The 17,110-nt window shown below is 35.1% G+C and overlaps 1 protein-coding gene across 5 annotated transcripts in view; it reads left to right on the top strand.

Annotated features, from left to right (window-relative positions):
• CNTLN (centlein) overlaps positions 1-17,110 on the top strand; it is a 195,481-nt gene that overhangs the window by 145,937 nt on the left and 32,434 nt on the right. For all 5 annotated transcript variants that reach the window (XM_051643115.1, XM_051643120.1, XM_051643116.1 and 2 more), the window contains one exon: positions 14,524-14,688. In XM_051643115.1, the coding sequence (XP_051499075.1) occupies positions 14,524-14,688 (165 nt within the window). The remainder of the gene's footprint in view (positions 1-14,523; positions 14,689-17,110) is intronic.

The following is a 17,110-nucleotide window of genomic DNA, read 5'->3' on the forward strand; positions in this document are numbered from 1 at the left end:
CATACCAGATATGAGGTCTGTAATTCCCATGTGTCTAAACTGAACGGTTGCCTATTGGAGTCAGAGAACTGCAATGATATTGGATAATTAATCTAAAAAAGAAGAATTGGAGAGAAATCAACTGCTTTTGTTTAGCAGCAGACAGAGTCTTTCCAAAGGGTATTAAAAAAATTCTGAAAAAGATGGGATGTGTTTAGGGATGTGAGCTGAATTAATGAAAAATATATACAGGAAGACATGAACTGATGGAGGAAATGCATGCACTTTGTAGAGCACAACTGAGCAACAGAATTTCTGTGATGAAACCCAGAATGCATTTGGGAGCGCTGTGGAGAAGAGTTGTGAACTTGGTTGTTAAATTTAAGTCAGACCAATATTTTATAAGGATCTAACTGAAGCTGAGGAGGATTGTTATAATGATGTTCAAACATCAGGTTATAAACATAAGTTCTGAGTCAGAAGAAGAAGCCATCACTGCTCAAGAAATACAAATATAGAAGAGTCATGACTTAGGGAAAATGGGTAATGAAACATGAACATTCCACACTGTGCAACAGAAACACTAACAGAGAATTAGTATTTTGCAGAAGGAATGCAAAGAGAAAAAAAAAAGCTTTTGTGGTGTGATTTACAGCAAATTTAGGAGTACATTAGTGTGGCTCAGCCCTTTAGAGTTGTGGATTGGAGAGCTGAGAGAAGACCAAAGCTCTTCAGTGTAGGTAGTGCATAGCTTGGTAAGGAAAATTCAGAAAATAAAAAGATAAAAACTTAAAAATATTTATTTACTGTTCTTCGTCTGCCTCTAGGGTTGAGTGTAAAGAAAAAGGGGTTTTAATGAGGTAATAGTGAAATATTTAAAGGAAAAAGCTTTTCATTTTAATTGGAGGCATAGAGCCAGATAACTTTTTTTTTATAGTCAAAATCTTGATAAAGGACTCGAGTTGAGATGTTTTATTAAAGGCTTGCCTTCCAAAGAATAAAAATACTTGTGTTTCAAAGAACAATTGCAATAGAAACTTTAACAGAAAAAAAATCCAAATAATTGACCATGAGAAACAAATCAGAGGAAGGCATTCTGATAGATAGTGATTTCAACTGAAAGTCTACAGGTGCTGCATGTACTGAAATATACACATTTTACAAGCTCTGTCACTAATAAATAAGTATAATAATGAGGAAAAGTAAGCAGGAGGAGACAAATTTCCCGTTTCCTTATGAAAAGACTATACTGAGGCCTGAAAATACAGGCTTAAATATAAAGGTAGTAGATGGTGATTTGCAGTCTCAAGACCTCTACTTTGAGTAGTTACTGACACTGAAGAAATTGTTCTGATGTATGTTTTTAATGAACATAATTTTGGTAAGAAGGCATTATCTGTGACATTTTATTGCAGCCCACTGCCAAACATATTATTGTGTACAGTTCAAAAGATACTTGCATTTTATAGTAAATTCCTCAAAAGATTATGAGTATTGGAGTATCCTGACTGTCTTTATTTTTCTGAAAACAGTAATAAAATTTATTCTTACTTTCCATAAAAAGGAGTTTCAAAGTTCTTTATATACACAAATACATACCTTCTAATTTATGTGTACTCCCTGTGTATCTCTAGACTTTTCTTTACACTGGCAGCTTTTGTAGCAGACATCTTGTGTAGAGTATTCAGTTTATATAAGTCAGATCCTCAAGGGCCATGCCTTTTGCCAGATGAAGCACTTTTGATTTTGAGACTGATGAAACACAGTGCTATTATTGATCTGTGCATGACACAGCCTGTCTCTCTGCTGGCAGTGTGTAGCAACATTTATCCAGGAATTTGTGAAATGTCACTCGGATCATGTTCATAAGGTAAACTGTGCAAAAATCAGGATCCAAGCTGAGAATCCATGAGGAATTGGATGTAAGTCTCTTACTCCTTCATCCTATCTTCTAGGTCAGCCAAGTGGTTTTTGTTAAAAAAATGTCTCTGTTTTGTATTAGGATTTGGAGAAAGTAAGATTTTCACTAGAAACACCCTGTACAATATAGTCATCATGTTTTACTCAGGTTTTAGGTCACTTGGGAGAAAAAATAACTCAGTAAAAGCGTTCTAAACATTGCTTAAATTTTCTAAAGAATTTAGGCTTTCTTACATCACTTTGCTTTTAGAGATGTGTGGGAACACATTATTATCATTAAGATCTCAGTAAGAAGAAGTTGTCAGCAAGGGTGTGTGACTGTTTCTAGACACCAAACTGCCAAAATACCAGCATTTACATGTTTGTTTCTTCATAAATTATACTTGAAAAAGGCTGCATGTTTTTGTTAGTATCAAAAACATGTCATGTGAAAAAAAACAGAACAAAACAAAAAGAAACCAAGTTAACAATAAAAAAGCAAACTTACATATACTACATACCTCTTTGTAAGAGTGAAATGTGGCTTTTCCAGACCTTTTTCATAAATCAGTGTTTCAGCAAAAGTCTCACTGTTATCTGCAAGTGGGTGTTGCACTTTCTCATTATAAACCTATGTATTAAAGTGTAAAAAAGATGCAAAGAGCCACAATTTTAAATTCTCTGTTTCTAATACAGTTATACAAGTAACAATTTAACAGTTAGCCATGAAGAAAAAAAAACTGTGATATTTGCCAACATTTTTCAATTTAAAACATTAAATTCTTTAGAAAAGTGTCTAGATAATTTTATTTAAAAATCAGTTACTAGTTAAGGCAAGAAGAAACCGGTATTATTGAAGTTAAAGCTTTGAGTTTAGCCAGCTTGTTGTTTTTTGGTTTGGATTGGTTTGGTTTGGTTTTGCTTTTGTTTTTGTTTTCTTGTTTTGTTTTGTTTTGGTTTTGTTTTGTTTTGTTTTTGTTTTTCCCAAATACAACAAGGATTTTATTTTATTTCTGTAAGGTAGTTTCTGCAGTTTGAATTCCACAAGATAAAATACCGATTGAAAGGAAATATTATAGAATCGTAGAACCATAAGCTTGGCTTGGAAGGGACCTTAAAAATCATCCAGTTCCAACCTCCCTGCCATGAGCAGCATCACTTCTGAGTAGACCAAGTTGCTCCCAGCCCCATCTTATCTGGCCTTGAACACATCCAGGGAGGGGACATCCACAACTTCTCTGGGCAACATGCACCACCACCCTCAAGAAAGAAAGAACTTCTTTCTAAATACAGGCTTGGCGTTACCCAGGCAGAAACTTGCTCTCACTGGAGTTCCAAATAAGACAAACATAGGCATCTTGGTGGGAAGTTTAACTGCGCCAATACCATCTCATTAGTTTTCCTGTCCCTGTGAATAGTGTTGGGCAAGATCTAACAAACATTCTTCCTGACAACAAAAACTGAAAGGCTACCAGGGACTCTAAATAGATCCAGAAAATCTGTACTGAATACAAAGATGGAAAATATAACAGAATCACAGAATTGCTGGAGTTGGAAGGGACCTCTAGAGATCATCTACTCCAACTCTCCCACTGAAGTAGGATAACCTAAAGCACTTTACATGGGACTGCATCCAGGTGGGTTTTGAATATCTCCAGAGATGGAGACTCCACAGCCTCTCTGGGCAGCCTGTTCCAGTGCTCTGTCACCCTCACTGTAAAGAAGTTTTCCCTCATATTTAAATGGAACTTTCTATGTTCCAACTTGTGCTCATTGCCCCTCGTTCTGACACCGTGAACTACTGAGAAGAGCCTGTCTCCATCTTCCTTGCACCCACCCTTTACATACTTATATACATTGAAAAGGTATCCCCTCAGCCTTCTCATCTCCAGGCTAAGGAGTCTCAGCCCCTTCAGCCCTTCCTCCTAAGAAAGCTTCTCCAATCCCCCTGTCATCTTTGTCGCCCTCCTCTGGACTCTCTCCAGTAGTTTCCTGTCTCTCTTGAGCTGTGGAGCAAAGAACTGGATGCAGTATTCCAGCTGTGGCCTCACTAGGACAGAGAAGAGGGGGAGAATCGCCTCCCTCAACCTACTGGCCACACTCTTCTTTATGCAACCTAGGATTCCTTCTTGGCAGAAAGGGCACACAGAGAAATAACAGAGAAATGCATTTCACAGCTAGTTCAGGAATTTGAAATTAAACCCAGTGATATCAAGACTGCTTTGCAAAAGCAAAGCCAGCAAAGAAAGGTGTTGGCTTCTTGAAGACATCCACTGTGCAGGATGGATCCTGTAAAGACTGTCTGTTCACTGGTCTTAGCAAAGTTTTCTTCCACACCTCAGAAGTATGTGATAGACTTCTGCTGAGAGAAGGTGGGATTTTCAAAAAACCTGCTATTCTGTAGGACCAGGGTAGGACTGGAGTACTTCAGGATTTTGATCCCTGGTAATTTGCTGAAAAAGGCTGCCCCTTAAAAAAAAGCTCTTATCTTAGTCTCTACAGACATACTTACTTTTAAGCTGAAAAAACCCCTTGCTAACAAACCAACAGATGAGTAGCACAGAGCTAGATGTTGTGATTGCACAGGAAACAGAGTGCCAGGCCAGTTTGCACACAGACCCTTGGAGACTTTCTTTTCCAATCAATTTTAGCATCTACTGTAAGAATTTCAAACTATATTATCAACGCTTCAACTGAAAGAGTATTTTTCTGGATCTCTCTATGCTGCATATGAAAGAGGACTCAAAATGAAGGAAGCCAGTTTTCTTCTGTCTTCCTCCAGGACTTGCTTGTAATAATTACAACTGTACTCCTGGTGTGTTTTCAAAAAAGGGGAGTGTGAGGAAGGTAGGCAGGAGGAGACATGGAGAGAGAGACAGAGCAGTGGGGAGAACAGAGGTTTGCAAATCAGACTGTCTTTTCCAGCTCCAAAAGTCTGAAATTGATGATGGGAAACTGGAAATAGTAAGGGAGATAGGGCATTTTCCACATGGCTTGTAGAAGAATTTTCTGCCAGCATTGAACAAAAACTGAGTATTCAGTGTGATACTTTTGTAAGGCTAAGTTAAAACAAGTGTATCTAAAAATAAAATAAAATAATCAGTTAAGAAAAAAGGAAAAACAAAATGCTTCAATCATTAAGCCAAGACAGTTCTAACATCTTGGCTAGGAAGATGAGAACATGTCAATGTGAATGATGACTGAGATGTACCTAGTCACAACTTTAAAAATGTTTTTCCCACTTTTACATTAAAAAATAGTAAGCCAAGAGGTGAAAATTTGTTATTGGTTGTGAAAATGCATCTGTATACATGATTCATGTATTTTATGTGTTATCCCTTCCTTTATAAGATTTACATATATGAGATGGAAACTCATGAGTTGTGGAAAAAGCCAAAATTGCAGTTGGTTTTGGGTTGGTTTTTTTGTGGGTTTTTTTGGCTTGTGGGTATGTGTGTTTATTTTGTGCAGGTCCACAGTCTGGACAAATAATCAGTATCTATTTCTCAGGAACATGAATGTATTTCATAGCATGAAGGCCACCTGCTTCTCAAATCTATGCTCTTCATAGTAGAACTGTTGCCAGCTTGTCAGACATTATTTCTTACAGAGAATTTCACAAAGGACATTTATTTTGCTACTTAGCAGTGTCAAGGCACTCCATGAAATATTGCATCATGTGTACCACCACACATAAAATAAACATACTGAAAGAAAGGAACAAAAATTCTAGGAAGTTTTGAACATGTTAACAAGGAGAAAAGATTGAAGGAGTGCAATTAATGAAATCTATAAAATAACAGATCAATAGTAAAGACTTTAATAGTAAGAGTGTAATAGCCACATTCCAATGTGAAAAAGATTATTTTAAAGGGCTAGTGGTCAGTTTTTACTTCCATCTCCTTTAAGGAGGTTAGTACTAATTTTTCAAGAAAGATGATTTAGATATAAGCCAGATTTTTTCTCTGCAGGCATTGAAGAACTGCAGAAGGCTGTCAGGAGAATATTTTCTGCACTTAAACCAGGATTTTCAGGACTAATCTACTTATACTCTTTTGCACACATGCTAAATTTAATGTATTATTGACATCATCACCAGTCTTTCTCTTATAGCAATTATTTTGTCCTCATTCGCTAAGAAGCATATTTGGTCCTATAGTTCTTTTGAAGTCCTCCAGATTTCAGAAGGGGGATCTTATGCTTCACCAGTTCAGCACTGTTAGGTCTTCTGCAAAGCACCTCTTTCCTGTTTTTGACCATATTTTTTTACCTATCCCACACTGAGATTTCTTTGTCTAGTTTATTGCACAAAGGGAATTGGCAGGGGGTTTTTTGTTACAGATTCAAAGGTGGTCCTGTGGTCTTTAGGCTATTATGTACACCAAACAGAAATGTGTGACTTGGTTTTATACTATTATCTCCATGAAGCAAGCAGAAGAAAATGAGGTAGATACTAAGATGCAGCAGCTACAGATCTGCTTCAGGTGGGGATGTCGAATTGCAGGGATTAGGAACAACTACAATGTTGTCCTCAATGTGTTCCTGTATGTGAAAATAATTAATTGCCCAAATGAGTCATAATATTTATGATAATAATAATGATAAAGGGAAAGTGTATTTCATTTTATGCTTTAGGCTGGAAACATGACTTTTCTTGTGATAGTCTCTTCAGCTATTTAGTACGTAATATAAGGAGTACTTTACCCTAAACTGTTCATTTATGCCTGTAATTTTAGCAAGGGTTCCAATGATAACATAAATTACAAATTAAAAATAAGACTGTGGGGGTTCATTTACAAGAATCCAGGGATGAATTACCAGTTTAATTGATATGCAATACATTGTAGTGGTAATTTTTAAATGTAATTGATGATTTTGAAAAATATCCCTGTCTTTGCATCCTCTGCACAATATCTGTCATCAGCTTCCTCATACCTTTCAGAAGAGGCTAGTAATATGCCCTTATTTTATTATATAGAAATATTAATAATGCATTAATATTTATACAGTATCACCTTTATGTGACTAGAAAAAATCCAGGGTTTTTGTCTTTTTTTTTCTACTTGGATGTGACAACATTGAACTTTTCCAGTAATTAAATATGTTAATACAGTTTACCTTTAAACTTCTTCACAGCTGTCTAAATGAAAAGAAAAAATTAAAATGGCCTTCTAAAGACATTTTTTTTGCTTTCATTGATATCTGAAGTAGTTACAAATTGGAAGTTTAAACAATTGTATAAAATTAAATACAGAGCTGTCTTTGTAAATTTTGTTCCTTCAATATTGCAACCCACTTCTGAAAACACCTCTGATGTACCTTTTTTTTTTTTTGTATTTTTAATTTATAAGTACTTATATTACTTCCACAAACCTTTATATCTTTTAGACATGCATTCTGTACATTGACAGAACATGTTCTTTAAGAGTTCAAAAGTTGAGATTTAAGCAAACAAAAACAATATATAAAGAGGAGGCCAGAATGTGGGAGGCGGAACATTTTTCCTTACAACCACAGAATGCCTACCCATTTATATTTGAGATGCAGAAGTATTTCAATAGAAAACAGTTCTCTTTAAAACAGATGGAACTGAGGAGATATTCGATTAGTATTTCACTATTCTTTCAGCTGTTGTTTTTTTTTTTCTTGTTTGCTTATGTATTAATTTAAAAATAAGTTTAATTTTTAAATATCTGAAGCTGTATGTGTTGGAAATAAGCTAGAAAATCAAAAGAAGGTTTAAAAACAGTCTTTAAAATAGCATTTTCATTTTGGTTTCTCTCTATTTTATGTGTGCTATACGGAAAACAGATGGAAGCATTATTAATGTTTTCCCCCAATGAGTTTTAGTGCAGCGTATTTGTATGTGTTATCTGAAACATATGAATACTTAGTACTGCTGCTGTTAAATTTGTAATGAGTTGTAGGGATTGTGAAATTCCCTGACTGGCTCTCATGCAAGTAGTTCATTTGCAGTGCTTAGATGTGTTAAGATTAAGCAGGGGGAATATGGCAAGCACTATCCCTGACCCTAGATGAAAAATTCAAATTTCTAGCTTTATGAGTTTGCCCCAACCCTCATGTTTGGTGAAAATCAGATAAATACTGTGTAACCCTGCAAAAAATATTGTAGTAAAACCTTTAAAAGATTGCATGGATTCCATGTCTTATATTGAAAATTCTCTGGTAAGTGCAAAGACCTGGAAATCTTGGGGCAAATTTTATGTATCAGATGGAAATCTTTGCTTGTATATAGCAATACTTAATGTACACAGGCATGTTAGGTGTTATAATACCCAAGTCAATTTATATTTTTTAAATAGCAATGATGGATACATGGAAGGATTTGGTTTGGACTTCAGCAACATCTTCACAACTTGGTTGATATAACATTCAGATATTTTCAGTCTGTACAATGTGCTATGAAGTGTCTCTAGTTATAATTTTCAATTTAACAGTAGTAAAATGTATTTTAATGTACTGTGTCTTGTCTGTGTATATATTAATATTAAAATAGTTAAACTAATTATGTAAGATATAGTGCGATATATTCTAAGCATATTTTTATTTTTAAGAAATATAAAGTTTTTAAGTTCTGTAATTTTTATCCCAAAATGTTAAGGATTTATAGGCATCTATATATTGTGGCAGTTTGCATCTCCACATTGGAAATTCAGTTCCTACAAAAAAAAAAAAAAATTAAGCAAATAGCTATTGACAAATAATTTATGATAATTAAACTACTTACATGTTATATACTTAGTAAATAGTCCTTATATTGCTTTGAGATTTGCAAGGACAGATGAAGTGGTGCATCTGCTTTAGCACAAAAGCAAAACAATGTTCTTAGTAAGTACAGCAGTTAGGCATGGGACGCAGCAATCTCTTCTCATACAGAGACATGAAAGTGATAGAAAATGCAAGCTAAAATAGAATCATTACAGGTCAAACGCTTATCTTTGAACTGATGTTAACATTATGCAGATGGCATGTTTCAGAAGCATTTTCATAATACAAAAAAAGTTGTTACCTGTATTATTACAACATTTTTTCTCAGTTTCCAGAATTTCTTTGAAAATATTTTATTTCACAATGTCCAATTCTGTACTAGGACTTGTCTGTTGTTTATAACAGCAGATGATTTCTTAGAGAATTGGGCCCAGAACATATTGCTCCCATTCATTTATACATGAGCGTTTGTGTGTTTCTCTAGAACACATATTTGCCTTCTGGTCTTAATCTATGTGGTATTGTCATTCTTTACAAAAAGAAAAAGACAAAACAGAACAAAATGTAAAGTGGATGTATTTGCTCTAGTTTTATTGATTTTTATTTTTTTATTATTATTATTGCAGAAGATGCTGTAGCCTGATTAAATGTTATGATACTAGACTTGTAAGTTCTAGAATGAATTTGGCTCTAAATTATCTATAAAATAATTGAAATAAAATTTAAAATAGAATGTTTGTTTATGAAGTCATATACAGTAAATAGCCCTTTATAAGCTATAATTACTTGCGTCAGTACTAGTGCATGATTAAGAGGACATTCACGGACTTTGATGAGTCTTTATTTGTTAGTGATTACAACTGTTTTCCCAGTAATAGCTAAACAATTTGTGTGAAAGGGCGATTCTATAGATAACAGTATAAATATTGCTTTTATAAAGCTGATGAACTTCAACTATGTTACAGTGACATTATCAATAGGGTGACTATATTTTATCTTTAATAAAATACTTGAATTGAGAAATATACCTCTTATCTGCATGCTGAGATCTGTATTTCTCTGCTGGGAGCTAATTTAAACACTTCACGAGAGACTGACATTTTCAGTGCTTTAAACATCCTTAAAAGCTGCTTTGTTCATTGCAAACCATATTTAGTATGACCTCATAATAATGTAGCACACCTCAAGTGTCATGCCTGTCTTTACTATGCACATTGGAGCTATGTTCATCTATACTAGACAACTGCACTTCAAGGAAAGATTTATTTTTTTTCTTGGGAGGCAATTAGCAGTAATTAGGAAGATTCACTTAAGCAAGATGTCAACATGAGATTGTTTTTAAAAAGTTGAATGTCAGTGTCTTTAGAAGAAGTGTTGTGGTGGTGTTTTTTTTTTTCCTGACACACAGGAATGGCATGTGAAACATGAAATATTAATTTAACTTTTCTGTTTATCATTCATGCACAATATTATTTTGTCATTCAGATACTACACTGACAGAGTGCAAAGGGTGTTAAAATAGTGCTGCTAGAATAAAAAGAGGATTAATCTACCATTGGCCAATTAGCCAAAGGGTACTTAATGGTCTCTAAAGGCTACTGAAGTCTAACAACTAGCTAAAGCACTGGCAAAAAAAGTCCTCTATATTACCTTCATTTACTTGACATTTTGTGAAACAGTGAGCTGCTGATAGCTGCATTTGACTGAAAAAAATATATAACTCAGTGATACGGTAGATTTTACTAAAATTTCAGAAGAATATATGTCAAATAACTTCTACATTTTAGAACTTGTTCTTTCTTTTGGGAGTCTTTGTTTCAATTTAGGGACAGAATAGTAAGTCACCAAAGACTTCTGTTTCATGTTTTATCTTCATGTCTGGAATATTAAGTAATCAACCACTTACAAGACTAGCATTAAAGAACTTTCACTGAGGATTTGGAATTACTTGCTTTTCTCTATATGATTGCATGAAGTGTGTAGTACAGGTGGCTTCTTAGTCTGGTTTATCTTTTTGAATTTTCAGATAGCTGCATAGCATCTGTATTAATTTTGGCTTTTTTTCTGTAACCATGAGGCAGAAGTAGGCTTTGATTCAATAGAACAAAAGAGGGTCAAGATTAGTGGGTTTGACTCAATAAATTTTGCCTTGAATGTTGTAAATAGGTTTATCATTATGTTACAATAACATTTGATAGTTTGCAAAACCAGAAATACCTAACTCTGTGCCTACAAATATGTTTTGAAAAGTTCTTCCATGGTTTATATGTCCAACAAGTACTGCTTATCTTATATTTCTCTTGATCAAATGAGAAAATAATATTCTATTTAAAGCTTTCTGACAAGCACTGTTAGATTTTAAAATAGAACTTGGTATAGGAGCTATGCATATAGAAAATTTATTTTATTACCTACTCTTAGAGAAAAGAAAAAGGAATATGTTGATTTCAGGTTTCTTTCAGATACCTGCAATTTGAAACATTTTTCTCTGCTAGGATTTTAGGAAGTGAATCTTCCTGGCAAATATGACTTTTACACCTCCAAGGATATTTACATTAGCTGTAGTATTATTGCAAAATAAGTAGTAAAATAAGATTATTTCATTGCTTAAAAAGGGTTTCAAAATATATAATTTACATCCTGTTTTATGCTTTTGCCTGGAAATAGATTTTTTTATAGTATGTTATGCAAATATATATGTATGAAAACATGTACCACAGTGGCAATGCAATATTAGCCACCACCAAAAGAAATGCCATTTTCATTCATGCCAGTTGTAGTAGGAGGGTGACTCTGCTGTAAACTGAGCTAGAAGCTCATCATACGGTGGTTGCGGTGCCAAGGAGTATTAGGTCATTCTGGGATCTTCCTGCATTAATCCATCAGGCCTTCATCATAGATATGGTGTTGTGCAGAGGGCTTACGGTAAAAAGACTTACTGAGTCACTGTAAGTTTTATATTGACTACACTGAAACTGAGATTTCATCACTTATCCATTTGTGTACAGCGGAACAGAGTGTCACGAGTACACCAGAAGCAAGGAGATTAAGATAGATGGATGTTAAAATATTGAATCTATAAACATCTGTTAAGCCAAAACACTCTGGAGGAGGTGCAGCAGACAAAGACCGCTACATTGTGGAGGAACAGCGGTAGCCTGCCTTTACCAACATCTGGTCTAGCTGGTGTTTAAGATTCTACCTTTCATCCTGGTGACCTCTTTCCCTGAAGGAAATCCTTTTTACTCTGTCACTCAGGATTTGCGTGCATGGTAGCACACACACACAAAAAACCTGTGCCTAAAAAAGAGAAAAGAACAAAAGACTTGACCTAAAACAGCAAATGCTCAGGGACAACAGGGTAATGAACTTGCTTCTTAAATAAGTAAATGCAAAGAGTATTTTTTCTGCATTAGTATTTTGCTGGGGCATGGGGGCTGTTTTTCCTACATAGAATTATATAGAATTTCTAACACCTTTTCAGTGTATTGCAAACAGAAGAGTAATGCAATAGAATTATCAACCCTCTAACACAATTTACATTGTCTCCAGAGCTGTTAAGAAACAACCCCATCAATATCTTTGATTGGAATTGCATGGCTGTCTTTGTTTGCTTTTGCAACTTGCAAGGGTGTCTGTCTTATGCATCATATACTACTTTCACTTCACCCCTGTAGTTCTGGTGCTGTTTCCAAATTTATGTAAATTCATATTTTAAGTAATTTTTTTCTACTTCCTCACTTAAGTAAATTCTGTAACCAACATGGCACTGTCTTTTTTGATACCTGTCCTATAAGAGCCCTTTCATTTTCAATATATTTGCGTTCATTGTGAGGAGTGTGGCTACTGCAATCATGGCATTTTAGACTAGATGCATTTTGGCAGCAGCTATAGCCTAAGATGCTTCTGAGAGTCATGAGCTATCTTGGGCAGATATTGGGGCATTTCTAATTTTAAGAGATATTGATCTAGATATGATTATTTTTTTGCTTTTCTTTTTATGAATAATTTATTATGGAGACACTGAATCATGAAATTCTGCATGTGGAAATACAGGCTGTACTGGACAAATTAACCTAATCCTTCTATCTTTCTATACTATATCTTTCTGTACTACTACTGTTTTTGCTTATTAAAGTGATTTTGTCTTTTACTCAGACTGTATTAATAGTGAGAATAATATATCAGATTAAGGAATGGCCAATTAGAAAAGACATTAACACTATTTCTTGTTCAATTATGACAGCAGTCACAGAAGAGAATGGAAAGACTAACCCGTTTACTAAGAACAGGACTTACCTCACATATATATGTAAACTGCCTGTTGGCTTTAATAAATGCACCTAAGTGTGAAATTCAATTTTGAGTTTTAACTCTAAATACAGGATGCATTTACTTGTACCCATATTTTTTAAGTTAATGCAAAATCTACAAGCAGTCTTGTGTTATTCCTAATGGGAATAACCATGACCCTAATTAGTTTTATTTGGATATAAATGCCATATTCCGATGGTTAGTATGGAAATGTATGTGTATCTAAACACACGTATATAAAAAGTTTTTTCTAATAATATGAAATAGTATGAAATATATTTTTTCTAGTTAAATAATAAAATGCTTAGAAATAGAACACTAGCTTTCTCACACCTATTTTTTTTTTGTGTGTGTGTACTAGCACATAATAGGGCACACATTTAGCCATTCCAAGCTGTAGTTTCTTACCAGGATTCTTCACAAAAGGAGGGGTTTTTGCCCTTTGAGATATTTCAATACCGTTTTTTTATAATTTTTCCTTATATAAAACTACTGTATTACAATCTTCTTTGCAATAGATAGTGCTGTAGTTACTCTCTTAAGGTGGCTTTTGGCTGACTACAGATTTGCAAAAGTTAACAACTATCATGAAGTTCCCCTTTTCATAGAACAACATTTAATATTACTTGAATTTTAAAAAATAATAATTTAAAAGATTACCTCTATAAGGGCTACTGTTAAATATATTGCTACAAATAATAAGTCTTGTCAGTTGTCAGTCAAGTGCAACGAGACTAAGAGTTTGTTTGCATGTTATTTATTTGAACTAAATCTCTAACAAGCCTTGTCTGCTAATTGGACTTAGCATTTATGTTGCTAAATGAGAAGCGTTTTGGCTGCAGTATAGGGTGGTAAGACCTACCCAGTGGAATAAACAACTAACATCTGTTATCCTGTCCTGCTCCAGCTTGGCTTTTACCACTGAAGTATCTCAGCCCTAGAGTCAAGGTTATGGAATATGTGGTTCTCTGGCTATGGTGTATATGTGTGAAAGGGAAGAAATAATGCAACACAAGAAGAGACCAGCCAACCAGAAGATATTTAATGCAGCTGGTCCACTTTGCTTTAACCTCTACAAGCCCTGCAAATATCAAAACAAAAGCCAAGAGAAGGATGTGTGTTTTATAGCAGTTGTCAACACAATAATTCAAGAGAGCTTACAGTGGTCACCATTAAAATTTTACATTTAACCATCTTTAATACGCATTGTTGTCCGAGACACCTTGGTATTTCTTCATGCTTTTTGTAGAAATCATTGCTGAATCCCAGAGAGGCTCTAAATAAACAGTTTTCAACAGTAACTACTGTTACAGTTTTCTAGCATATTTTTTGCCTGACATGGTAAAAATAGCAGTTTGTACAAACAAAATTAGATTAGCCATTTAAAAACTGGCTTGTTTTTAATGTTACTTGACTTGTCTTTTCTTCTGTATTTGATCTTTGCATGGACTAGAGAATTCAACCAACAACTATGCAATATAATTGCAGATACTATATACTGTTTAGTTCCTCTTGGATTCTGCACCGGAGAACCCTCTCATATGATTAAGCAGACATATTTTTAGGATGCAGTTGTGACTGTTTCTTCTGTTTATAAAACAGGTGTTGACCTCCAACCTGGCCAAGTGGCAACAGGAGAAGGAAGATTTGCAAGAAAAATTGAAGTTGAGAGAACATATGTCTAAAACTGCTAGCAAGAATGAAGCCACACCACCTCCTTCAAAGAACATTGATTTAGAGATGAAACAGATGCAGTGCAAACTAAAGGTGACAGAACAGATTATGTAGTGCTGAGAATAATTTGTATGAACAGTATTTCATAACTAGGTCAAACAGATACATGTGTACTAAAATATACATATCATTTGTATATCTTAGCCAATGATTACCAGCTTAGGTGTTAGATAACATTTGATGTTAAATAGAAATGTAGTCTAAAGCAGGAGAATTAAAATTTACAATTAAAGCATTTTTTTGCAGATCAAATAGGCTAGACAGGGAGGCTTGCTGGGTTTTCACACAAGGATCAAATGCATGTTTTTTGGGAATAGCTATGGAATTACTTCAATGAGAATTGTGTTGATTCCTTCCTTCCTTTAAGAAGGAGGTAAGCCGTAGTTCTCTGTGAAAGGGGAATAAAGAATTTGAGCTGATGGGGCACCTAATATAGTGCAATAGTGTTATGTTATCTGTGTGTCACTACTACTCTTGTCTTCAAAGAGACATTATTCTTTTTGCATTTGTATTTTTGTACAATAGCTGGAAGAAAAATACAAATGCACTGATTATTTCATTTTTCTGTTTCCAGTGATTCTGTTTTATGTGGATGATGTAGATGCTGCACTGTGCTGATCTGAGAGCTTAATCAGCAGGTGACCTCAATGGAACATATTAATTCTTCCTCTCTTCTCACTGGAGGAAATATATGTTCAATAGAATGTCTTGAAGTTGGGGTTTTTTTCCATAATTTTGTATTTAATATTTAAGAAGAGGTCAAAATGGTACAGCTTCTTGCTGCAAAAAAAAGCAGCACACTAGCAAGCCAGCTGCCAAAGGATCAACTAGAAGAAAAGGCCATATTACGTGAGCAAATAGCTGGCTCTGGCTCTGAGTATTGCGTTAGCTGTGCTAGTGCATGAGATGTGAGTAGTGCTCAAAACTCTTAGTTCTTGAGGGTAATCATGGTATTACAGATCTTGGCTATAGCACACTGGATGCGTAACATCTACCTTCAGGGATTGGTAAAGGTAGGTCCTATTGATAAAGAGATGAGGACAGCAGGGAGTAGCCAGCCATGAAAAGAAACATAGTTTGATCTACTGTAATTATGAGAAAGAGATCTTGAAACCATATGCTACAACTTCTTGAGTGCTGATTTTAGATTTGGGTTTGACTAATCTTGCCTGGTCCTGCATTTCGGCCACAACAACCCTAGGCAACACTACAGGCTTGGGGAAGTGTGGCTGGAAAGCTGTCTGACAGAGAAGGACCCCGGGGTTCTCATTGATAGGCAGCTGAATATGAGCCAGCAGTGTGCCCAGGTGGCCAAGAAAGCCAATGGCATCCTGGCTTGTATTAGAAATAGTGTGACCAGCAGAAGCAGAGAGGTGATTGTCCCCCTGTACTCAGCACTGGTGAGACCACACCTGGAGTATTGTGTCCAGTTTTGGGCACCTCAATTCAAGAGAGATATCGAGGTGCTGGAGCAAGTACGGAGGAGGGCAACGAAGCTGGTGAAGGGCCTAGAAAATAGATCTTATGAAGAATGCTTGAAGGAGCTGGGAATATTTAGTTTGAGAAAGAGGAGGCTGAAGGGAGACCTCATCAGTCTCTGCAACTACCTGAAAGGTCATTGTAGAGAGGTTGGTGCTGGTCTCTTCTCACAGGTAATTAGTGACAGAACAAGAGGGAATGGCTTTGAGCTGCAACAGGAGAGGTTTAGACTGGACATTAGGAAAACTTTTTTCACAGAAAGAGTGGTCAGACACTGGAATAGGCTGCCCAGGGAGGTGGTTGAGTCACCATCCCTGGATGTGTTTAAGGGTCATTTGGATGTGGTGTTGGTGGATATGGTTTAGGGGAGAACTCTGTAGAGTAGGGATGATGGTTGGACTCGGTGATCCCAAGGGTCTTTTCCAACCTGAATGGTTCTATGATTCTATGATTCTGTTCCTGGTGAGTGGTAATTTCTGTTGATTATGGTTGTTTCTTTTTTATTATTGTCCTAATTATCCAGAAACCTAGTAGTCAGTTGCTATATGAAAGTAAGAAAAAAAACATACTGGTTTTTTGTGGGTTTGTTGGGGTTTTTTTAAGCATAAGATATTATAATATTAAAACTCATGGTAGAAGCCTGCTTTATTTGTCTGCGATGTGTGAACTGCAAAATATATTGCTGAAAATTCAAAGTTTTTTTGTTTCTGCAGCAGAGGAAACATTTAATAAGCCTATATAAATCTGATGTAAAAAATTCTAACTTTCCTTTCAATTCCTTTTTAAAGTTATCTTACAATTTTAATGTAAAAATAAACCATGTATGCAAAACTACATTTAGAATAAACATAGTCTGAGATCCCAAATCTAGATTAGTTGCATAAATTAACTGGATGCTGAATTGGATTAGAGTTTTCAGTAAAAGGGCCTCAAAAGCTACTTAAATCAGGTTACTAAAATTCTTAGCCTTATTTTG

This window comes from Apus apus, chromosome Z (assembly GCF_020740795.1).
Source record: "Apus apus isolate bApuApu2 chromosome Z, bApuApu2.pri.cur, whole genome shotgun sequence".
NCBI classification, from domain to species: Eukaryota; Metazoa; Chordata; class Aves; order Apodiformes; family Apodidae; genus Apus; species Apus apus.